This window comes from Phasianus colchicus, chromosome 11, assembly GCF_987193195.1.
Source record: "Phasianus colchicus chromosome 11, bPhaCol1.hap1.1, whole genome shotgun sequence".
Classification (NCBI taxonomy): Eukaryota; Metazoa; Chordata; class Aves; order Galliformes; family Phasianidae; genus Phasianus; species Phasianus colchicus.
Window position 1 is genome coordinate 10401606 of NC_143446.1, and position 24356 is coordinate 10425961.

Consider the following 24356-nt stretch of genomic DNA (forward strand, 5'->3'; position numbering starts at 1 on the left):
GCCCGTCTCCTCACAGCGCCCGCGCGCAGCCGGACCCTCTGAGAGAGGCGCACACGGAAGCGCGAAGACGGCCCCTAAAAAAATGCACACACTCGGCGGTGACAGGCACCCACCGCGTCCAATCATCAGCCGGAGCGCCGTCATGCGGGCCAATGGCGAGATGGGGCGGGGAGAGGAGGCCGCGCGCCGGGAGCCTTGGTAACGCGCGGGCCGCGTGTGGCGGGTGGACGTGCGGGAGAGGGGTGGCCCGCCATGAAGATCGAGGAGGTGAAAAGCACTTCGAAGACCCAGCGCATCGCCGCACACAGCCATGTTAAAGGGCTGGGGCTGGACGAGAGCGGCACCGCCAAGCCGGCGGGGGCCGGGCTGGTGGGACAGGAGAACGCGCGGGAGGTGAGCGAGGGGCCCGGCCTGGCGCTGCCGCGGACTGACGGGGAGCCTCAAGGCTATGAGTTCGCCGTTACCGCCGTGTAATTCTCAGTAGCGAGCGCGAGGCTTTACCTCAGCTGATGCCGCTTGAGGCGGTGGGGCAGTCCCCGGCGCTGTGACTGCGGGGCTGCCTCCGAACGGAGGTGATACAGGCTGTGAAACGCCCCGACATCAGCGATCTGCTGCGGGGTGCTGGGGCTTCGCGCCCGGCTCCGGCCCGGTGCTGGAGCTCCTCTGTGCTTCTGAAAGGCAGAAACTCCTTGCTGCGTTTTTAAGCCTTGATTCCTGGGTGCAGTTCCGCGAGGGGAAAGGATGCCAGCTCTTTGATTTGAGTTCTGTTGTCTGATTTATTTTTTAAACGATTGTAGGAAATCTTTTCTTTCTTACCTCAATTTTTCTGTGTCTCAGAAGATCAGTACTTCTAAGCACATCTGGTACTGCTGGAATTGAATATATTCTAACTATCCTCTTGTTCATGGTGCATACCCTTATTCTGCAGGCTTGTGGGGTTATAGTAGAATTAATCAAAAGCAAGAAGATGGCTGGCAGAGCTGTCCTGTTGGCAGGACCTCCTGGAACTGGCAAGGTATCCTGATATTTCCTTTATTTGTAAGAAATAAAGCCACCTGAAATTTGTTGTAATTTAACTGCTGTCACAGCCATTTTAGAATAGTGGTTACATATTGTCTTCATCTGCTGTTGTGTTTTTTTTCCCCACTAAGGTATTGACACAGTTTTCTGCTTTGTGTTTAACTTTTGCCATGTCATTAACACTGGCAGCATCCTCTGGTTTGTGCAGGCATTGTTAGTGCAAAAGCACCTCATGCAGGCTGCCAAACACAGAGGTAGTATGGTTTCTGAAGAAGAGTTTTAGAAATTAATTTTATATTAATAGCCTAAATAGTTATTCTTTTTGGTTGTTTTCCCTTTGCTGTTTCATACGTATAAGATGTTGAATTCAAATGTCCAGTATTGTTCCTTTACAGTGTTCATAAGTCTGTGGTAGAAGTCACCTCATACATGTCTAATTTGCTGTGGTGAGAGAGGTTTGTTATATGTGAGAGATGTCAGAGCAGTTATAATACTCAAGTGGTGGTTGATAGAGTGAAAGTGATATGATGAAGAAAGTTAAATTTGTGCTGAAAGAATCCTCATAAAAATGAAATTCTTAATTTCTTTTTTCACTTTTTAAGACTGCTTTGGCTTTAGCTATTGCTCAGGAACTTGGCAGTAAAGTTCCCTTTTGTCCTATGGTTGGAAGTGAGGTCTATTCTACTGAAATCAAGAAAACGGAAGTTCTGATGGAAAACTTCAGACGAGCAATTGGTAAGTTTCAGAAAACAGAAAATTAAGTATTTACACAATACTTACATTGTTTTTTTTCTAGTAATCTGAAAAGGAAAAAAAAATCTTGGATGGTGGCTTCCAGATCGTGGTATGAACTTTTCTTCAATGCTGATCTTAATTTGGGGAACCTCTCCTACAATTAATAGAGTCAATAATTCTGGAGATAAATGCTTGTGGATATAAATGCTTGTGTCCTACAGTTATTTTTACTTGCTCTCCTCCCCCAGAATCTTTTCATGTCCTCCAGGTTTCATCTCCTGATGTCACCTCTGAATCTCCAGAAATCTGAAAGAAAACCTGTTTTTAGTTTCTTATATTAACAGAAATACTTGTAGGCAGCAAAATGCTTTCCTTTTTTACTTCAGTGATTTCACCCTACTGAGCAAGCAGCCTTGTTCAGGGATTCCCAAGTGATAATGTTAGTCTGGCTTAGTATTCCGATGAACACAGAGGAAGTTCCATGCCAGCATAATAAATAATATTTTCAATATTGTCCTCAATTCTAGAGCGCTTTTACAAAGTAATTGGGTAAATTTGCAACACAACCTCACTAAATAGCTAAAATCTCTTTTATGATCTTTGCTGACAGCTGATAAATGCAGTTAAAGTGGTTCTTGGTTGTGTAAGGATTGCCTAAAGATGACCTAACTGAAAAACTGAACTTATTAACAGTTAATTTTCCTGATTTCTATGCTATGTTTCCTCTCTGACTTCATTTGAGTATTTTAGGGTGGTGAAGAGGTCTCTCAGTTCTGCAACCAAGTAAAAGTATTCCATTCATTTTTATAAGAAAGCAACTTTCAGTAGTCTCTGGTCTAGTTACCATGAATCTGGCAGGGCCTGGGGGAGGGAAGCCAGAGAGTGAGTAGTCTGCTATATTTCCTTGATGTGATGAAGTTCCCTGTCAGAGATTTGGAAACTTGAACCAACAGATGAAACTTCTGCCATCCATGTTGTCATTTCTGGAGATAGCAGTATGTTAAGTCTTGGGTTAACAGCCAGCTGCATTGTTAATTCTCTGCATTCCCTGAACGTCAGGGGAGAGACACTTCTAAACAAATATTGGTGTTCATGAAAGATGGAACTTCTTTTATTCCTTTCTGTTGAACTCTGTGTCACATTTTCATAACACAACCTTTATTGAATATTTTTATCAGTGTAAAAAAAAGAAATAAATATTTTAAAGGATCTGCTTTTTTTTTTTTTTTTAATCATGGAATGTTTTCCAATCATGTTTAAATCTTGTTAGATTTTCGATCATCTGCCTGGCAAATAAATAATTTAAAAGAGTACATGTTCTCAAAAAAGATTTTATATGCACAGTGCAGCTGTGGCTGAGTGTAAGAAAAAAAAATCATCTCGCACAATTGGTGCTTATATCTATTTTTTTTTTTTATTTGGTTGGTATGAAGCCTACCTTGCAGGTTCTATATACATCATCTGTTTCCCTTATTGTATATTTTACTTTCAGGGGCTTTAGACAGCTCAAATTGTAAGAACAATTAGGGATCTTAACATCAGTTTTTTCTTTTGTTCTTGGAAGCAAGAGGGACTGATTGGTTTGATCCTGTCATTGCATAAGAAAACAGGCAAATCAGAGTTCTCAGATTTTTACTGTTGGAAGTCATATAATAGCATGCTTGATGTAGTCTAATGGCCAAATATTGTTTAGAATATGTAAGAAACAAAACCAGTGGAAAATGAGAAGATGGAATTGTACAGGAAGAACACTTCAGCTAAGAGGGATTAGTATTCTATAGAGCTTATTAGCAGCCTCCCAGGATGGTAACAGTAGCTAACTAGTAAAAAATTACTGAAATAGCCCCTTAGGTATACAGGGAACCAATATGCTGTTCATGAGTTGTAACTGCCAGTAAATCAAACAAGCACTATTTAAGTCCACCTTTGAGCCGAGATGTGAAGCATTCTGCAGTTTCTTTCCTGGATTCATGCTTCTGATTTGTAATTAGGAAATGTCTCTGTTTAAGTTAAGGAGATCTTTTGAGAGTTAAGCTGATACATGCAGATTGATTTCAATACAAAAGATAATCAACAGAAAATTCAAAACACTGATTACTTTTTTTCAGATCTCGTTAAACTCTTAGCTGATTCAGCTTTGGTTTGTATCGTGGAACAGAATTTGCTCAAGACTGATTCTTTTCAGACAAAATAAAAACTTGATGTGATTTAGAACCATGCAAAATATACCCCAAACATGAATGGCTTGCAGTGTGTGGGGACAGAATAGAACTTCTTATGGTGAAATGTTAAAAACAAAAAAAAAAGGGAAAAGCAAGCCTGCGAATGTCCAGGGAGTTCTACTGTACAGAATCCCATATTACTGAATGTTCCTTGCAGATGTAGACTATGTGATGCAGCCTTGTCTAGGTCAATCTCATAATTCAAAGATTTGTTACTTTTTGTATAATGTTTTGGCATACTTGAAAACATTTGAAAAATTTTCTGAATTTTATGTAGAACTTCCAGGTTATGCTAAATGAGAAAACATGTCTTACCAAGAAATTACCACATTATCTGAAAATCCCACTATTTCTCACATTTCAACTCCCATCCTTAATTTAGGTCCAGTAGAGGGAGACAGACTCTTATTTGTCAGTCCTTTCTATTTCCCTATCAGCAACTCAAGATTACTGGTGAAGTGTCTGATCTATTTCAAAGCAAAATGAAAAGTTAAGGAACAAGGAAAGTTTTATAAAGTCCTAATAGCCTCAGACTGCGCAGGATGATTTCCTTATATCTTGTTACAGCCCATTCATTATTTTTGGTATGGCATGTGTGTCTCATAAAATACTTTATAGACTCTCCTCAGATGTGGGTTCTTTGAAATTTTATGTAGTTAGAATGTCTGCATAATTGTGGTGGTGATGATAGTGGTTTTTCTTTGGCGCAGTCTAAACATAAAACTCTTCAACTCTGTATTATTTATCAGTTTAAAATGACTTCTAGTCCATTGCAATAGTTTTGGCTTAGAATATTATTATGTTTTCTCAATTCTCTAAAAAATGGTCAAGTAAGGATGTCCCTGTCTCCTATTTTGAAACAATTTAAAGTTTGCTTTATAACAGATTCTGTTAAACTTTGTCTAGCTCACCTCTCACTTATAACTTGTAAAACATTATGCGTTGTTTTTCTTAAAAACAAAGTTTTTTTTGAAGTTACCTTTGTCCCTCCTCTATCCTGACTGTTCTGAAAGCATAAAATTGTGTACAACTCACTTTTGTACTGTTGTCACTGATCTTTAGTTTTGGAATTTTGATGAACTGTTTATCTCTGGTGTAAAGTTATAAATCAGGCAGCTGCCCTCTTCAAGAGGAGGTAAAGAGAGAGGATACTTATATTTGCTTAAAGACTGAATAAAAAACAGCAGAAAAAAAATAGTTTCTTAGAGCTTAATAAACTGTTTTTTGGATCAGAACTTGGGCTCAGCTTTCCCTCTCATGACATGGGTTGAATATTCACATTTAATGTTGAAGAACTATGATTATCTTTCAAATTTTGGAATTAAAGATTTCCAGTTAAACATAACAAACCCTTGTAATATATTAAAATCTGTTGGCATTAATGTAGAAGACTGTTGAGTGCTTTTGGCCATTGATTTGTGTAATTAAACTATTCCAAACAATTACTTCCAGGATTGAGGATTAAAGAGACCAAGGAGGTGTATGAAGGAGAAGTCACAGAATTAACTCCATGTGAGACTGAAAACCCTATGGGGGGCTATGGCAAAACAATCAGTCATGTAATTATAGGACTCAAAACTGCAAAGGGAACCAAGCAGTTGAAGGTATGTATGGTAGGGTTTCCAAATTTCCTTAAAAATGTCATATCTGCATCTTTTGTTTTTAACCAATTCTTGATCCCCATCTGGGTAGAATAACAGTGCAGAGAAACTGTTTTGCTAGCCAACATTATCTTACTCCTGAGCACGTATTTTTATTTCTTTGGTGTTCATAGTTTTTGGATATCGTTCTTTTCTCCTACTATTTGAAACTCCATTGCTCAATTAACAGCTCCTGTTACTTTTCTGCTTGACAATTCGTACTTGTGAGTGTTCAAGTAAAAAGAAAGATTTAACCAGCAAAAGATTCTGTTGCAGTTCTGCAACAGCGTTCCTAGCTCACAGAAAAACAGGCTCAGTGAGGAATCTGAGCTACGACCTGATATGCTCACAATGACTGCAGCTGTAACTTCACGTTCATAATAGCAAACATTCAAGAAGGCTTATTCATTTTTGTTTTTCCTGATACTCAACTGAATTTTTGAGAATAGTTTTGGCAAATTTTGTCCGCTTCTATATAAACTGTTCTTTCTGCCACAGTTCTTCCTTCCATGTGTGGAGATATGCTTTAGTGAATATGTGATAGAGAACTAGAAATTGAGCTGGTATGTTGCCAGCTCAGCCCCACTTTCCCTTTGTTTTCTTGTCTCTGTCCTTATTGTTTAATTTCCCTGTCAGTTAGAATACAAGAGCTGAAAGCTGTCTCTGTTGTTAAGTATCAACTTGCATTTGTTCATGCTGAAAACAAGAAAATGCAGAGGAAAAAATGAATAAATACGTACTATGAGAAACAATAGCATCTCATATATTCCACGTCTGCTCTTCCTCATGCAGCTTGACAGAGGATGCAGACTCAGGATCAAGTAGCATAATGCAATGCAGTAGTCAGTTTTTGTAAAAGTTTTGCTAGAAAGCAAGTGAAGCACCACATCCTAAGTGTAAACATGTTGTCACATTACACAAAGGCACACTTTGTAACTGGTATCATTATGTTTTTGGCGCTTAATGTCAGTTTGTTCAGACAGATATTTTTGTGTAAGAAAATAAGTTTTATGCATCTTCTTTAGATTTTACAGTAAAGACTAAGTTGTACTCTACCACTACTCCAGGTGTCACAGCTTTATAAAATCCTAGAGGGTATTACGGGGGGAAGTTGCAGTTTAATTTTGCTTGATGGAAGCGTGCTTTAGTCTAAACATCTTTTTGTTGATTCCCATATTAATATGGAACTGTTTTCACCAACTGTGATGTTTGTCTGCAGCTGGACCCAAGCATATTTGAAAGCTTGCAGAAGGAACGAGTGGAAACAGGCGATGTTATTTATATTGAAGCAAACAGTGGAGCCGTCAAGGTAAAGCTAAAATTCTGCATTTTTATGCAGGTGGATGTGTTCTTGCAGGTCTTCCCTGCCTTTGTCAGAAAGCTCTCCCATTTGTTAATCTTAATTGACATGAAATGGTTACGTGAAAGTTTTAGAAGTGTCTAGTGTTATCTTTATCTGGTAAGAAAAATATCTCTTGCACTGAAAGAACATGGTCATCTGGTTCACGATTAAGGTCATGTGGCAAGGAAGCTATCACTAGTGCTGCCTGGTTGAGTTTCCTTTTCTCTGAGATCATGACACCTTTAAGGAAAGATGGGGGGAAAAAAAACAGCAAGCAACTTTAGTCATTTTCAGGCTGACATGTGCAGTGTATTTAATCTTTCTTTTATCGCTCTGGTATTTTCTCCACAAGATATATACATGTAGAAGGGAATACTGCATTAGTTAGCATTCTTTTCATATCTGATTTGGAAAGTAGCGATACTTGCTGTTTAATGGATGACCATAATATTTTCTATCATATAATAAATCACCCACCTACAAAGGAGTCTTGAACAGTTCTCCTAATCTCTAGCTAATCGTCTGGATTTGTCCTTTAGCAAGAATTGCATACAGTTAAAATAAAGGGAGAGAGGAGTGAAATATTCTTACCACCAAAATATCAGGTGCTTTTCAATAGGGTATTTTGAGCTTTGATCAGTAGATATAGTATGCTTGTTGCTGAGCAAAGAGTGGGATGTCTGAACTGTCAGACAGAAGCTTGTCAGGACTGGAATTGTGAACTAAGCCCTTTATCAAGTTTGTCACTCAAGGTTTTGGCACCAAAACAAATCCTATACTTAAGTTTCTCTTCTTTACCTTTCTTCAGAGGCAAGGCAGGTGTGATACCTATGCTACGGAATTTGACCTTGAAGCTGAAGAGTATGTTCCTTTACCAAAGGGTGATGTGCACAAGAAAAAAGAAATTATTCAGGACGTTACTCTGCATGACTTGGATGTGGCCAATGCTCGACCTCAGGTATCTAATTACATGGATGAAATCTTTACAGAAAAAATATTGTACATAGTTCTGGTGGTTTCTAGAATAATCAAGAAGATAAGGAAAGCTTTGATATGTTCTAAAGTACCCTCAAAGACACTGCCACAGGAAAAACTGGAGGTATCTCAAAGGCCATTCTGACTTTGCTCTCTGCAAGGAGGGCCTGCTGCAGAGTGGCTGCTCCTCTTGACCAAAGAAAGAGGTCATTGAGTCATTAAAGTTGGAAAAGACTTGTAACAATCAGAAAGATCAAGGCAGTGGAGTGGCTATACAGGAGGTGTAATGACAAAGGGACTAGCACAATCTAGAGGTGTTACAAAGAAAAGGAAAAGTGCTCACCCATCTCTGAAGATCTAGGCACAAAAGGGAGACTCCACAGGGGAAGGATCTGCAGCCAGAGATCCTTCTCTAGTGGCAGACAGCCCTTAAATGAGGTCTCAGAGAGGTGCAGCCAGGCTCCACCCTTCCTGTCACACAGCTGAATTGCCTTCACCTGTGCTCCCAAGATTGACTGAGTCCTTTCCCAGGTGCTCAATCAGTGGTTCAGGCCAGGACTCAACAGTTCCCACACACCTCTTGAGATCATCAAGTCCAACTTTCAACCCATCACCACCATACCCAATAAATCCCGTTCCTAAGTGCCACATCTACGTATTTCTGGAATTTCTCCAGGGACAGTGACTCCATCTCTTCCCCAGGCAGCTTGTGTTCCAATGCTTGACAACTCTTTCAGATAATAAATTTTTCCTAATATCCAACATTTTAAAATAATAATAAATTTAAGCACCTTGCCCTTGGAAAACCTTCTGCTTGATCATGGTGTCTCCACTGCTGGGTAAGATTACTCCTTTGTCTCCATAAGGAGAGATGTGAGGTAGCAGCAGCCAGATCTGCATCATTTTATTTGTTGAAAGTTGAGTACAGATTAATTTCTTCTGCTTTGTATTCACAGCTTTGTGGTTGTAAAATAGAAACTGCAAGTATTGTGATAAATTACAGAACATCCTGAGTTGGAATGGACTCAAAAGGATCATCAAGTCCAACTCTTGGCTCCACACAGGACAACCCAAAGATCAAACCATGTGTCTGATCACTGAGTGTTTTTGACCTTGCTGTAGAGCCTCTTAATTTCCCTGCTTCCTTCAGAAATATTTCATAACTTCCCATTAAACTTCCTTGTGATTTGCAGTAGAGCTTTGAAGTCACTGCATAAAAAAGTTGAAAGCAGGAGAATTACCCCTTTCTGTATTGTAATGTAAACCAAGGAAGGAGGAAACTCCTTCTCTGTCATAAACAAAAGCCGCTGACAATACAGTATTTGTGTTTAAAGGTTGGCACCCCTATGATATGATATTACCAGCCCTTAACCTACTACAACATTTCAGAATAAACGTCTTTGTTTTTCCAACAAAATCATTTACCTGATAAAATCAAGGAATTCTAAAGTGTTAAAACTCAGTGTAATTGTTCCTGCGTTGACAGGTTGAACAATTACAATTTACACAAATAATCCTAAGAGTCTGTGTTCCCTGATGTTTTCAGTTCTCATGAGCTTCTCTGTGACAATTTTTAAAAGCAGATGTGTCATTTTTTTTTATATACTGTGCAAATGAGCAAGGTTAAAGAAAGAGGAAATAGCTAATTAAACAGTTAGGCTTAGAATACCACTGTGGTAAAGCAACCTGACCTTTGACAGGTTATCAACCACTACTGAATAAAGTGTCAGTTCAACTGAAAGAAAGAACTGCTTTAACCAATTTCCAGTTCTTAAAATTCTCGTGGTATGTGTTCACTGCAAGACTTAATACTTGCTGTAACTTTCTTCTAGGGTGGGCAAGACATCCTCTCTATGATGGGACAACTGATGAAGCCTAAGAAAACTGAAATTACTGGTATGAACCCTGCATCATGTTTTCAGACCATCATAACCTATGTTTGCCAATTAGAAAAGCATTACAAATTGGGTTATTAATACAGCATCTATAATGATGAATGCCTACAAATAATGTTTTTTCAAAAATGTTCAGATTTAGCTGGAAACTGTGCAGATGTTACTGATTCACACAGTTTTAAACTATATGCTGTATTCTGCATCCATATTTTTGGAAAGAAGAAGGTCAGAGAGCTAGTGCTGTCCTTCTCTGAATACTTCTGCTCAAGAGTATGTGGTTATATATAGGTTGCTCCAAAAGTAATGCCTATTTATTTCTCTGGAAACAACAACAGATACAAGGAGCACAGTAACACTAGTTGGTAGAGCAAATTCCCAGCTACAAAACACTTTTTCAACACAGTCACAATCAATTAGCTCTGCATTTTCACCAGCAGTGAAACAAGAGTCTGTATGCTAAAGATCTGCACCAGCACAAACGACCCACTGTCACCATTGCTGAAATGCACCAGCTGTGCTCATGTCCACTATTTGGTCTCCACAAATGCTAGTATGGGTGCCATTTTTGCCACACGGAGGAATTCAGTCCCACACCTTTGTTCATGCACACTTCCATGTCAGATGCCATTTTGTCAGACTGCCCCTCTGCTGCCATCTGTCACATGGCAACAACATGTAACAGAACATTGGTGAAAAGGTTCAGCCTCTGCTGCCATACCACCAGCATCTGCCTCTGTCGTCATAATAAATAATAAATAGCAGTCATTACCTTCGGAGCAGCCCTCATATTTTCCTAGAGTTATGCTAAGTTGCAAACTGACACCTCAAAAATAAAAAAAAAAATCTTAGGATGTGTTCTTTTGTGAAACAACCATGCATTGTTTCTGAGGAGCAGAAAAAAGGCTTCTAAGCACTCCAGCCTTGGTTTGCTTTTGATTGCTGTAGCTGCCCTTGACTTGATTCTGTAAGTGCACTGTTGCTCTTCCTACTTACACATGTCTGAAGGAAAAAAGATCTACAGAAAAATCAATTCTCTTTTTTATTCTTTGAAATAATTGTTATTTCATTAAGTAACTAAATTTAGATAAAAGTCTTCAATTCCTAATTTGAATGGTGCTCTTTTGAAGTATTTCTTACACTCTAGAGGTCATTTTGCTTATTCTGAAGTTAAGTTTATCTGTAACATCTTGCGTAGCTTTGAGATCCATATGTTGACAGAATCTTTATACAAAGCTACGTTGCTGAAATACAGCAGGAATATTTTATTCTTTCAATGCTATTCTTTTTACACGTGCTTGGAAACTTGGTTAAACTTCACATTTTAAACTGAAGCTTGGCTGACTTATGTGTTGGAAGTTCAGTTTAGAAATATTTTGATGGACAATACAGAATTGAAATTTCAAATCTTAGTTTAAATTCTCACGGAATTTTAGTGTTGCCAAGATTTATCCTGTGGCATTAAGAAATCAAAGTATGAACATTTCCAGGGGAATATGTTGGTTGCTTTAAGTCTTTCATAGAAACCTATCGCTCACTAGCAGGGTAATTAACATTTTATTTTCGTTCTTGTAGACAAACTTCGAGGAGAAATAAATAAAGTGGTAAATAAATACATTGATCAAGGCATTGCAGAGCTGGTCCCGGGTGTACTGTTTGTAGATGAGGTTCACATGCTGGATATTGAATGTTTCACATACCTGCACCGAGCACTGGAATCTTCTATTTCCCCCATTGTAATCTTTGCATCCAATCGAGGAAACTGTGTAATCAGGTATGTCTAAAGTTGAATTTTCCAGTTTGCATCAGCCCATAAGTCATGGAGTGAGCTGTATCAGCAGTGTTAGAACGTTTGAAAGCTTTTGTCTCTGATACTGACATCTGTGAAAACACCCCGGGTGGGCTGCAAGCTGCATCAGTGCTTAGGATTTGCTTGTTGGCTTCACCAAGAGAAACTCGTTTAGTGCCACACTAACTGAGATTAGAACTCCTTTTATTTCTACTGATACATCCCTCTTTTTCTCTAAACTGTATTCCCTGAATGGTCTCTTACAATTACCTCTCTCTTCAGATACTCAACACAGCTCTTGTAGAACCAGAAATGCAAACTTCTACTACTGTAGTTTTCTCCTTCTGAACCAATTTGTTGTTTGCTATCCTTGTTGTATAAGGCTTAAACTTCCTGTTCTTACTGCTGAAGCATATTGCAGTTCATCCTCTCATTATTCTTTCTTTTCTACTGCAGTGATCTAGATTGTTGTATCTCCAGCCTTGCCAACTTACCTCCTGTTTTTAATCTCTGCTCCATTTCCACTTCAATATTTTGCACCCACACAGTGCATTCTTTGCATTTTCTGTAAAAGCTTTTTCCTCTTTCAAATTCATCCTCAAGTTTTACTCTTAATTTGTGGTCTAGATCTAAGTACATCAAAACAAGATGTCTTTAGCAATGATTGCTATTCTTTAAGTTGACTTAATTCAGCTCACTAAACAGCTATTCCTTTCACTCTTACTGGGTCATCTGATATTAATCTTTCTCTGTTTGCATTGTTTAGAAGTTAAGATGGTAAGCTTGTCAAAAATGATGAGGTGGGACTTTGCAGTTCTGCTTCTGCAACTGAATAAAAAGGCTGTCTTGTAAAAATAGAACAAACAGGTCTATTAGCATGGATTGACAGGAACCTGTGATTTAAGAAAGGAAACTTTCCATATAATAATTGTATCTAATGTTGATAAATTAAATCCCTTAAAAGCAAGGTCTTAACTCCCCACTGCTATCTTAAAGTATTGGTGATGCTCTAATGTGCCTACTGGTATCTCTTAAAAGAGTCAGGAGAGACTTAATTTTATAACATAGCTAGTTGATTCTTTAACCTCATGAGAGAATATCATCTGCTTGAGTTGATTGCAGGGATTTTTTATGTTTCCCATGGAGAACCATGACCAAAGCTGAGATGCCTAAATACTAGTACTGAACTTGGAAATGTATCTACTAGCACTTTACCTTTTACATCTATAATCTTCATAGGTATCATGAAATGTGGATATCTTTCATTCTTGACTTCACACCAATTCAGTTTTCTTGATAAAGCAAGAGTAGATGTGTCTGCAGACTCTGCTATTGGGTGTTGTTTGCCAAACAAAAAAAAATAGTTGAGAGTCTAGACTGTGCCTTGTCCTTCATAGACAGATCTCTACTTCTGAATTTGCTGGACTGCAAGCCTGTAATGCAAATACTGCCGTGGCTGGAGGGTCTCAGGGATGTATAGAACAGAGTAATGGCTTGTTCAGTAAGAGAGAACATTCAGTGACTATTAGTGCATATAATTGATATTGCCATACAGCTTAATAAGAATCATTTGTTCCTTACTGGAATACACTTTGGAACATTGGATAAGACCACATTGTAAGATACAGTGAAAAGAAATACAAAGAAAAGCACCACCTCAGACTATTTTTGAGTGATATGTTTAAAAGTTTCTGTAACATTTCTTGCAGACTGCACAGTATGAACTTCAGGCTAGCATGTTTCCTGTCAGTGGCTGGGGAGATTGTGTCTCTATGGGAATACAGAAGAGTTGTAAATTAGTGGACATACAGTCAATTACTACTGATTTTAGTCAAATCAACACTCTGTATTCAGAATAATATCTGATTCCTTTCCATTTGTTTTCTTCTTTAGAGGCACAGAGGATGTAGTGTCTCCTCATGGAATACCACTGGACCTGCTGGACAGAGTGATGATTATCCGAACCATGTTGTATACACCTCAAGAAATGAAACAGGTATACAAAGCATCTTAAGAGCTTCTAAAAAATATATGGGAATTCTACTTTCTTGGGATAACTTCTACTTTCCTTGTATTCTGTTACTATAGAGCTGATTGAATCAGCAGAGTCTGTGCCAGAAAGTTTACCACTTCCTAAATGTATGCTGCTTTAGAAACCATTTAGAGTAAGTTGGTTAAAATTGTGCATACGGATTTTTATGTTGGATTTCCATGCACTGACAAATTACTGGTAAACGTGTTTAGAGCTGAAAGTGACATCTCACATGCATGTGCTTTCTGTAGAGTTTGCAGGTTCCAGCAGGCAGTGCTTTTTCCTGCAGGTATGAATGTTGTGTTTTGGGGACCTGTGGTCCCAGACCTCAGCTGTTCCTCCACGTAAGAGATGAGGAATTACGGAATGCAACCTCTCTCACTGCATTTCTGCCTCCATCCCCTATACTAAAGCTTTAACGTACTAGGGCTGCTTCCTGAAAGCGAAAGGATAAGTGAAGGGATTTTTGAGCTCCTAGACAAGTTTGGAAACGTTAGCACAGTAAACATTGCAGAGATACACTTCTGAATGCCCGAAACCTTTCCTGTGGGGCCATGGCTGTGTACCGTGTATCGATTACAATGCTTAGGTGCCATTATGATGCATCGTGTCAAAGATCCCCCTCATTAGCGTCTCAATGCTGTGAAGTGACACAATGCAGAAGACGTTACAGTTTATCATGTCAGTTCTTTGTATTATTTAAGAGATAGTGTCAATGGAGGAGAGCGTTTTCACGAGATAATAGTCTTTTGCTGCTGGGTAAGTGCCAAGGTGAAGCTGAGGCATTTATTGAATATAAACGTAGGGGCAAAGCTTCATTTCATTTAGTTTGAGGAGCTTTTCACATATGGCTGTTGTGAACCTTGCTCAGGATGATTTTTTTGTACCGAAAAGGATACTTAAAAGCATTACAATGTAGATAACAGTAGAAGCAGCCCAGAGATTTAATAATATGATTGTATTTTGTCTGTATACAAAACAGGTTTTAAAGCGTGACTTCTGCTCAGTCTGCAGGTGTTAAAAACTGTCGTCTGAACTTCTCTGTGCTGTATGTGAATTTTGTGCAGTAAGAGTAGTAGGAAAATGTACTGGGAATTAAAAATAGCTTAACAAAAAGCAGCGCAGTGTACTGTGCTATCAGCACATAATATAGCATTAAAGAACTTGTTTCTAAACTGATGGTTTCTTAGAAGAGTTGGGTTCAATGCTATGCTTTCCAACCCCTCCCAGGGCTGAGGGAAATGTAGTGTTTACAGTAGCTTTTTCTAAAGCTAAAAACAGATCCGGACATTTTCTGCCATAAACCACATAGTTAAATAATCACATCTTCCCTTAGATTAGAACTTTTCAGTGACTTCTTTTGAGAGAGGAAGAGGAGGCATTTATTACATTTTGTTTTCTAACTAATACAGCTTAGGAGGGATGATAAAAATAAAATGTCCGTAACTGTCTGTATTTTTTTGGTCCCATTTTTCTTTCATTCTAGGAGGTAGTTTTCATTGACTGTATTTCTATATGGGACTCTTTGCCTTGACATCTCACAACTGATTTGCTTATCAGCACAGTAATTGTGCGTATATTGAAAGTTAGCTCATAACCAGAAGAAATCCCATCGTGTGGTTCTGCTGAGATCAAGACCCACAGTTACCTTACTGCAACCATACAGAGATTCTAGGATAACCCCCTGTTATATGCATATTCTAGTCTGATACTTTCTCTTCCATGTGTGCCTGCTGTCAGATGGAAGAGGTTATATATTATGAACAAAGGGTGCTAGTTATTTCAGCTTGTAAACACTTCTTTTCCTATTTGACATAAGCTTGCTAGTATGTATTTTCTGGGTTACTGCCTTGGACCCTGATCCTTCAGTGAGATTCTACCTGGTTGCTAGAAAGAAAATTTTAAGAAATAGTTATTCTGAGCTAAGTGGTATTCAAGGTGTCTTGCTTCTAACGGGGGTAGAATAAAGCAGTAGTATTTGAATGAAAAGTGCTGTTTGGATGATCTATAAGATGTGACAAGTCTTCAGTTTGGAATTGCAATTTGCAGGGATATTTCTGATATTCAGAATTAATGTCTTAGCACAACTTTCTGCTGTTTCAAACCCCTCTTTACTCCCTTCCCTACCCTGACTCCCCTGGCGCATTTTTATGGCTTTAATTTAAACGAGTGCTTCTTGATATCTTGTTTACAAAGCTGCCAAAGTGAAAAATACCTGTATTATATGAGGCTTGCAGTTCCAGAGTTATCTCAGCACTACAACACAACATCATTATCCAGTCTGCCCCTTATCACTCGGCTGGTAATACGGACTACCGAGAGACTTGCGCCACTCCTGTTACAGCTTTATATGCTCAGGCTTATTGTGATATCTTGCTCTCCAACTTTGTACAGATCTGCAAACTGGTACAAGCCTGGGACTGTTCTTGAAAGATTAGATTCTTCTTTGTGATTTTTTTTCTTCTTGCATGAATAGGTGAATCTTAGAAAGTAACTTTTTGATTTATTTTACAATTGGATTGTCAGTGGAATAAAAAGTGTGTTGTGAGCTGCTATGGGAAGAGCGTAGCTTTTTGTAGGGCTTGTTGGAACACTCTGCTGTGTAACAGCAACAATACACTGTAGGAACTGATGTAGCTGCCCACAAGACTCCAGCTGTCATCATTATTCTCTGTGTACTTTTTCAATTTCCTTGTGTAAGTCCTCATACTCTGCTTCTCATTAGTAGATACACCTTGCTAACCATGCAAAATCATCATAAAGTAGTCAAAACATTACTTCAGCCTGCTTTTACGATTGTCAAGTTTTCCCACATGATGTTTGCCCATTCAAAGACATAGAATTCCACAAATCTGTTGTAGTTTAGTGCTAAATTACAACAGGATAAGTTCATACCATCTCATTTTATAGCACATCCCATCTCTAAGCCAACAGTGTTTCTCAAAAATAAACTAAGTAGAGTAGCATGCTAATAGTTTGGGCTGTTACCTGACTTATTTATTCCAACAGATCATAAAACTTCGTGCTCAGACAGAGGGAATTAATATTAGTGAAGAAGCTCTAAATCATTTAGGGGAAATTGGTACCAAGACAACCTTAAGGTAAGTTGAATGCCGTTGATTTTTCTCTCATACTTTGTTAGTATGACTGGGGCTTAAAACACTGTAGGATAATTTACTCTTGAAGTGAAACAACTCTCTCCCATACAGTAATATTGTGTTAAGAAAAGTTAACATTACTAGAGGTTAGTAATCCTCCTATTGCCTTGTTGAAGAGATGTACAAGCTATAGGATCTTACGGGCTATAGGATCTTACGGATTTTTTTTTTATACTACTAGAGCTATGTGTTTCCTAATAGGTCTCCCACCCATTCAGTTCACTGGAATGCACTGAATTGTAATTTTTCATCCATCTGTTTGATCACAGGTATGCTGTTCAGCTACTGACCCCAGCTAACCTGCTTGCCAAGATTAATGGGAAAGACAGCATTGAGAAGGAGCATATTGAAGAAATAAATGAACTTTTCTATGATGCCAAGTCTTCAGCAAAAATCTTGGCTGATCAACAGGAGAAATACATGAAATGAGCTTACATTAGATGCTTTGAAGTGACGTTAACCCTTACCCAGGGCTGGCTTAAATAAGAAATGTTAATGGTTTGTCTCTTTTGGGACTGGAAAAATATTTAAATGTTGGACTGCTTTGTCAGGCCAGAATTAAATAGCAAGCGTTCCTATTATATTGTCAGTGATAAGATGCTCTATGATATCTATGTAACATCTTAGTCTCCATTTTATGAGTACCTGTGAAATGAATAGCTCTTGAACCACCAGTGGTTTTTAGATTTCATTATGGAAGAGCTCTAAACTGAAGCTGATGCTGAAGAACAGTCTATTTTCTTTATGAATATCCTTTTAAGATAGTTTCCTTTTACAGATGATGACTTTTTTTTTTTGAATCAAAGTTTGTCTGAAGTGGTTTATAATAAAGTATTTCAAGAATACTGGTAGCTTGCATATGTTTGTCCTGAGTTCTGACTTTCCTAAAGAAACAGTTGAAATAGGTAAGATGGGAATCACAATACAAAATATGAATAAAGTGGGTCTGTGACACAAGAACAGATCTGTAGCAAAGGAAAGAAATAGTAACAAGACCTTTTTAAGGACTTTCTTGGATATTTTGGCCCTTCTAACGTGTTTCTCCTGAAATAACTTTTCTTTAGGTTTTCTTAAAGCAGATTAAACAAATTCCTGTTGTTGTTGTAAGCTATGTTTTCCACTATGTTCAGTCCTCACTTTCTTGATCAACCACTATCAAAAAAAATTGCAGGCCAGAAGTATTTGATGTCCACATGGACAAGAGAGTTAGCAGAACAACAGTGAGAAAAATTAACCTGGTAATTAGGGTTTGAAATTCTGCTCTGCATAGATTTTTATGAACTTTGCTTCAGTTGCTTTTTCACAAAGCGTGTTTCCTTCTTTTTTAAGATGTAGATACTTTTAGTTGCCTCACAGCACTCACAATAAATGCTTTAAAGTTTAAGATCTTGGACAAATCTATGTAATGTAAGTGGGTGATCTAAGAAAAAATGCATTTTACTTACTAATCTTGCATCCTCTACTATAAACTTCAGTGATTTTAAACCATTTCATGTTCATTTGGATTTAATATTGTTTTGATCACATTCTACTATCACAGTCATGTGAAAACCTGTCCCATTCTTCAAGATGAATTTTAGTACTGCCAGCCAGCCCTAGTTATCTTCTGTGCTTTAAATAATCTTTCTACTCCATTCTCCACATCTGTAACCAAACAGCAGTGACAGAGATATTTAATGAATGAATTTTTGGGGGGAGGCAAGGAGCAATCCTGCTTTCAAACCTGAAAGGACCTCTCTCTTACTGACTCCAAATGAACAAAGAGAGCAAATACAGCACTAAACCACGTCCCTCAGTGCCGTGTCTCCATGGAGGTAACTCCACTGCTTGTTCATTTGGTGCCCTGCTTACATTGTGGCAGAAGACCTGCTGAGGCAACAAGGAGTGGACTTTTGCAAGAAAATAAGACCTTAATAACACAAGGGAAGGGAAATAACAAAGAAAACCTACAACTTTCCAAACCTTCAACAGCAAAAGTTTATCCCCCCTCCCCCATTTCTGCTTGTGCTAATGTCTGTACGACAACAAATAAGCCCTGTTTGCCTCTGCACTGGTCCTGGAGGACTCCCCCAGCATGCCATCTTTAACAGCCATTAAGTGTCTACCAAAGACATAAAGCTGTGATATAAAGGGAAAATCCTTCTACCCTAAATGGTGAGCGAATGTTTATCTAGCCTATTAAGTGACGTCTGGCTGACTTATTGGTGTCAAAGCTTTGCCCATGAAAATAGTCTTTCATATTACTGATAAAAATAGTTCTGCTGAAAGAATCACTACACCACATACAACAGCTACCAATGAAGGATCATAAGAAAAAAAACAAATACTTATTTGACAGAGCTGCCCCTGGAAGCAGGAAGGGGGCATACAGCCCACCAAAGAAGTTTGGGTATTAATATTAAACGTGAAAAGACAAAACATTATTTTAATTTTTTTCCCCCTATTTCCCACAAAGGTTGCACTTCTTGCATTAATCTTCTAAGCGAAGTTTTTACGACCGATTGCCTGCACACTATGAGAAGTTTCTCCATCCATTACATGCAGGGAAACGGGCCCTGCTGGGTAGGAAAATATTTGTTACATCTTATCAGGGTGACACATAATCTAACAACAATTACAGCAAGCCCATATTTTGTACTATTTCAGTTTCAACGTGAAAAATAGGTCTAATATTAAACCTTGGGTGGGTGGGGGTTATAGTAACCAGTTGAATATTATAAGCTGTGATTTCCTTCCAGCTGCAGAGCAGTGCCATGCTTAGATCCTGCTCCAAGACCATGGGCACACATAAATCCAGCGTGCTGGGGGCCAAGGCATCGCCTGCCATGAGCCAAGGTTGGAAGAGACCACTAAAATTAGCCGGTCCAACCATCAACCCATCACACCATGCCTACTGATAGAATGACAGAATCACTGTAAGGCTGGAAAAGATCATCTAGCCTGACCATACTCTACCCAGACAGACCTTGAATCGGGGCAGGAAGCAGCAGTTTCAGTGAACCACTCTTGCCCAGCACTGTAGTCCAGAAGGAAACATGAGCTTTGCCTGCTTAACATTTCATATATTTTAAAAGAAAAGACCCAAGTGCTCAGTGACAGTTCTGGGAACTGGCTACAAAACTTTGCATCAAGTCCAGGTGACATCTGCCAGACATGAGCTACTGGTTTGTTCATGGTTACAGCTGGGGGGTTATACTCTGCTAAAGTCGTTCCCCCTTTTCATTAAGATGTTTGCAGATGGGACCAAATTGCTTATAATCATCTTAGTGGAATGGTGCTACAGCAGCCAGATCATAACCTGATTTCTTTGATGTGATTAAGGGACAATTTGATCCCATCTGCAAGAGCTATGAACATGCTACAACATATCCGAGCTTTTCCATGACCATAAATATGATGTAAACACGACCTCATCCCTTATAATCATCATTAATTTGCAAAAGACTTCTAAGATCACCTCGTCCAACCATCCACCTACCACCAACACTGCCCACATCCCTCAGAGCCACACCTCTGTGGTTCTTGAACACCTCCAGGGACGGTGACTCCATCACTCCTTGGGCAGCCTGTTCCCATGCCCAACCACTCTTTCCGAGAAGAAATTCTTCCTAATAACTTCAGTTGGTTCCCAGGTTGGATGTCTGCTTTTTGCCTCCTCAATGAAGGCGACCACCATTCAGTTTTTGGAAACTGCACAGAACAAAAATCCCCCTTCCCCACACAGCGCCTAGCCCTCCCTGCTTCCTGCTGATACTGTGGGGTTTAGGATGACGGGCCGCAGAGACCAGCACCCTCTGCTTGTACAGACAAACCCCTTTGATCCAGATTTCCTCATAATCCCCGCTTTTATTAGGGTAAAAATAAAAACAGATGCAGATTAGTAAATCAATTGTAGGTACAAGTGAGCAAATAGACAGAATAAGAGAATGGCTGCCAAATACTAATGCTAAAGAATTTGAGCCCAAGGGCTTCGTCAGAGGGAGGGACCAATAACCGCAGCACAGGGCTGGGCAGCTGGGAAAGCTGCTGCAAACTGCAGGAGAAAACCACACTGGGGGATGTCACTGCTTATCCCTTGAATTCAAACAGACATAATCCTTAAGTGCAGCAGATACAAACCTGCTGCTCTCCCCAGCACTGGGAAATGCATCCCAGGATTCCCTTCCTGACCCAGCACTGGTGCAATTGCTTGGAGGGGTGATCTCAAAATGGTGCCATCAGGGGACGTGGAGGAAGAGGGGGGAGAGGGAGAGGCCATGATGGGACAACATGTGGGTGTGCAGGAGTCCTTGGGGGTTGCATGCTGCAGTGCAGGGCTGGGTGCTGGTGCAGCCAAAGGCATTGGCTCAGAGCGTTACCTTGCTGCCATGGTCTGTGGCTCAGGGATTTGGACTGACACACAGACATCTTCCAAACAGCAGGAGCTGTGAGAGCCTGATGGGTCACACCACGCACCAGTGGGTATTGTGCCTGGAAGGCAAAACTTCTCCTTGGGGAAATGGAACAGCTGCCACACAGCTCTGAGGAGGACAAGTACGAGGACCAGGTCCAGCTGGATCCAAAACTGGAGTCATAGAATCATTAGTGTTCAAAAGATCAAGGAGATCATCTAGTCCAACCATCAGCCCATGCCTGTGAGCTCTCTAAACTATGACCTTCAGTGCCACATCTCCACAGTTCTTAAATATCTCCAGGGACAGTGACTCCACCACTCTCCTTGGCAGCCTGTGCCAGTGCCCAAGCACTCTTTCTGAAAGGAATTTTTTCCTAATAACCAACCTGAACCTCCTCTGGCACAACTTAAGGCCATCATCTCCCACCCTGTCACTGTGACCTGGGAGAAGAGGCCAACCCCCACCTCACCACAACCTCCTTTCAAGCAGTGACAAGATCTCCCCCAAGCATCCTCTTTTCCAGACTGAATCATCCCAGTTCCCTCAGCCACTCCCCAAAAGACTTGTGCTCTGGACCCTTCACAGCTCCGTTACCCTTCTCTGGACATGCTCCAGGGCCTTGATATCTTTTTAGTAGGGAAGGGCCCAATGCTGAACACAGCACCTAAGGTGCAGCCTCACTAGAGCTGAGTACAGAGGGACAGTCACCTCCTGCTCCTGCACTATTGCCACATTGCCCAGATCAGGATCTCTGCTGCAGTGAAACTCTTGGGACTCGTAACCTCATTTCTTGGCAAAAGAGCCGTCTGGTCCTCTGCACTCAGTGCAAACCCACTGCATGCATGAGTTGTGCTGGTTTTACCCAAGGGCTGCAGCACACGGGGCTGTGCAGTAGGGGATGAAGGGGCCCCCAGGGCTGCTCCTAAGGGCTGGACAGGAGCCCGGGCCCCAAGGAGGAGCACGGCAGAGCCCAGGGCTCACAGCACTCCCCTCCCAACATCACCTCCAGCTTCACTTTGTGATTAATGTTCCTCCAAACTTTCCCTGGCTCCCCACGCTCCCACTTTCCGTCACCCTTCTCATTACCGATGTATCTTTGCATCGGGGGAAAGCGGGAGGAAAAATTGTTCTTTCAGCCTGACAGCTGAGCGAGGGCTATATTATTAAAGGTACCAATCATAGGTGCCGAGCTATCATCGCACGATGAATGCACATGTCAGGAGCCGGGGGGAGCGCGGCGGGACGGCGGCACTCGCGCTCTCTCCGCTTCACGCGCGTTGGCCACCTCCGCTGGCTGAACTTGGACCCCGCGCGGCGACAATTTCTCCGGCCTCGACAGCACGATTAATTTCTCCTGCCCTCCGCGGGGCCTCCGAGTGCGGTGGAAGTCCAGCTGGCCTGCTGCTGATAAGATGTACCTTTTGATTTGTTTTGTCTTTGATTGCCTTTTCTGTCACCTACAATGGCTGGCCGCCTGGAGACCTCCGCATCGCCTGACGGACGGATCTATTTATCTATAGGCTGCTCCCGGCTGTTCCTCCCCCTCGCTCCCCCCAAGCACCACCTTGTACCGCTGAAGTCCCCGTCTAATAGAAGCCGTGAAGGCTCATCCACCATAAAATACATCTGCCATCCTCCTTCTCGCCAAGATAAAAGCCTGTCAGTGTTACTTTCCAATTCCAGGCAGCTTGATTAATGGTGAAAAGCCACCGCGAGATCGACTTCTGGTTTTTACAAGCGCTGTCAGCCGGCCCAGGGTTATGCGAAACACACGCTCATAGAAAACAAAACAAAATGAGAAAAGGTTGGGTGGGGAGGGTAACCAAATCATATTAGGCTCGAGACTAAATAAAATAGGAACCTGGAGCCATCAAACCCCTGTCAGCCGGGTGCAGAAATATGCTCCGCGGCTCATTGTACCAAGGCAAATTATGGCAATAATAAATCATTGTTGAAGGAAGATTGTTGATAATTTTTTTCCTTTTTTTTTTTTCCTCTTTTTTTTTTTTTTTTTTTTGGATGGTGGCATTCAATAGGGGTGCTGGGACACCTGCCACCGGCCTCGGAGCAGGTTATTAGGCTGTCACTCAGCCCACAGCACCCACAGCAGGGCTGGAATAGAAAGTCTGGAGAGAGAGAGATATTAAAAAAAATTAATTAAACAGTGGATATATTCTCACAAGGGAAAAAAAAAAAAAAGGGGGAGAGGGGGTCAAAAGAATTACAGCACTCCTTGCAACGTTCATTTTTGATAAAGAGTATTTTACAGTAGTCCAGTCTAGTAGTGCTTCCACTGCTCTGCTCCATCAGTGGGATGAAGCCACCTCTGGGGCAAAGTACAGCTCTGAGGACAGCAACAGCACCCCATGGTACAGAGCAGTCTGGAAGTACAGCCCTGAAGAGAAAACAGATCTTCCTGAACCGCCAGTGCTGGGCTTTGAGCAGTCCAGAACAGCACTCCTACAGAAGGATGAGCAGGGCTGTGAGCACCCTCATTTGGGATCCCAGGAGATCCACAACATCTCTTGAAGAACAGGACTCGTCCTGCTGCGTGGGGGCATTTCCCACTTCTGACAAGAAGGAGGATTCAGTGAAGTCACAGAACCATCAAGTCATTCAAGTTGGAAGCCATGAGGTCCAAACTCCCTGCGATAAACAGCAAAACCTACAGCTCCATCAGGTGCTCAGAGCCCATTCAGCCTGACCTTGGCTGTCTCCAGGCATGGTGCCTCACCACTCTTACTGTAATAAAACTTTTTCATAGCCAATCTAAATCTCCCTCTTTTGGTGTGAAACCATTTCCCCTTGTCCTGTCACAACAGACCCTGCTAAAGAGCCTGTTCTCTTCTTTCTCCTAGCCTCCCTTTAGATATATCTCCCCCTTCTCATCTCTGCATCTGCAGAGTGTCCCATCCAAGCGAAGGGGACAGATCCCAGCATCTCTTGGGTAATGAGCTCAGCCTGGGTCACAGGAGAACATGCAGAGACCGGAGGCTGTGCAACAAAACACAGCCACATCCCTGCTTTCACCACATGAGCAGGGTTCAGCATCACTTCTCCTAAACTGCCAGGGCAAGCTGGTCAGCAGGTACTGCATTACTTCTTCCAGATTTAGAGCAGCTTCTGTTGGAAGGGACCACAAAGCCCATCCAGCTCC

The 24356-nt window shown here is 40.8% G+C and overlaps 1 protein-coding gene across 1 annotated transcript; it reads left to right on the forward strand.

Moving 5' to 3' along the window:
- The first annotated feature begins 158 nt into the window (after positions 1-158).
- RUVBL1 (RuvB like AAA ATPase 1) lies at positions 159-18221 on the forward strand. Its single transcript, XM_031607774.2, has 11 exons — positions 159-393; positions 929-1015; positions 1623-1755; positions 5430-5581; positions 6837-6926; positions 7768-7917; positions 9767-9830; positions 11402-11600; positions 13509-13611; positions 16657-16748; positions 17075-18221. Exons 1-11 carry the CDS (start codon positions 253-255, stop codon positions 17232-17234), a joined length of 1371 nt encoding a protein of 456 aa, XP_031463634.1. The 5' UTR covers positions 159-252; the 3' UTR covers positions 17235-18221.
- Positions 18222-24356: the final 6135 nt, after the last annotated feature.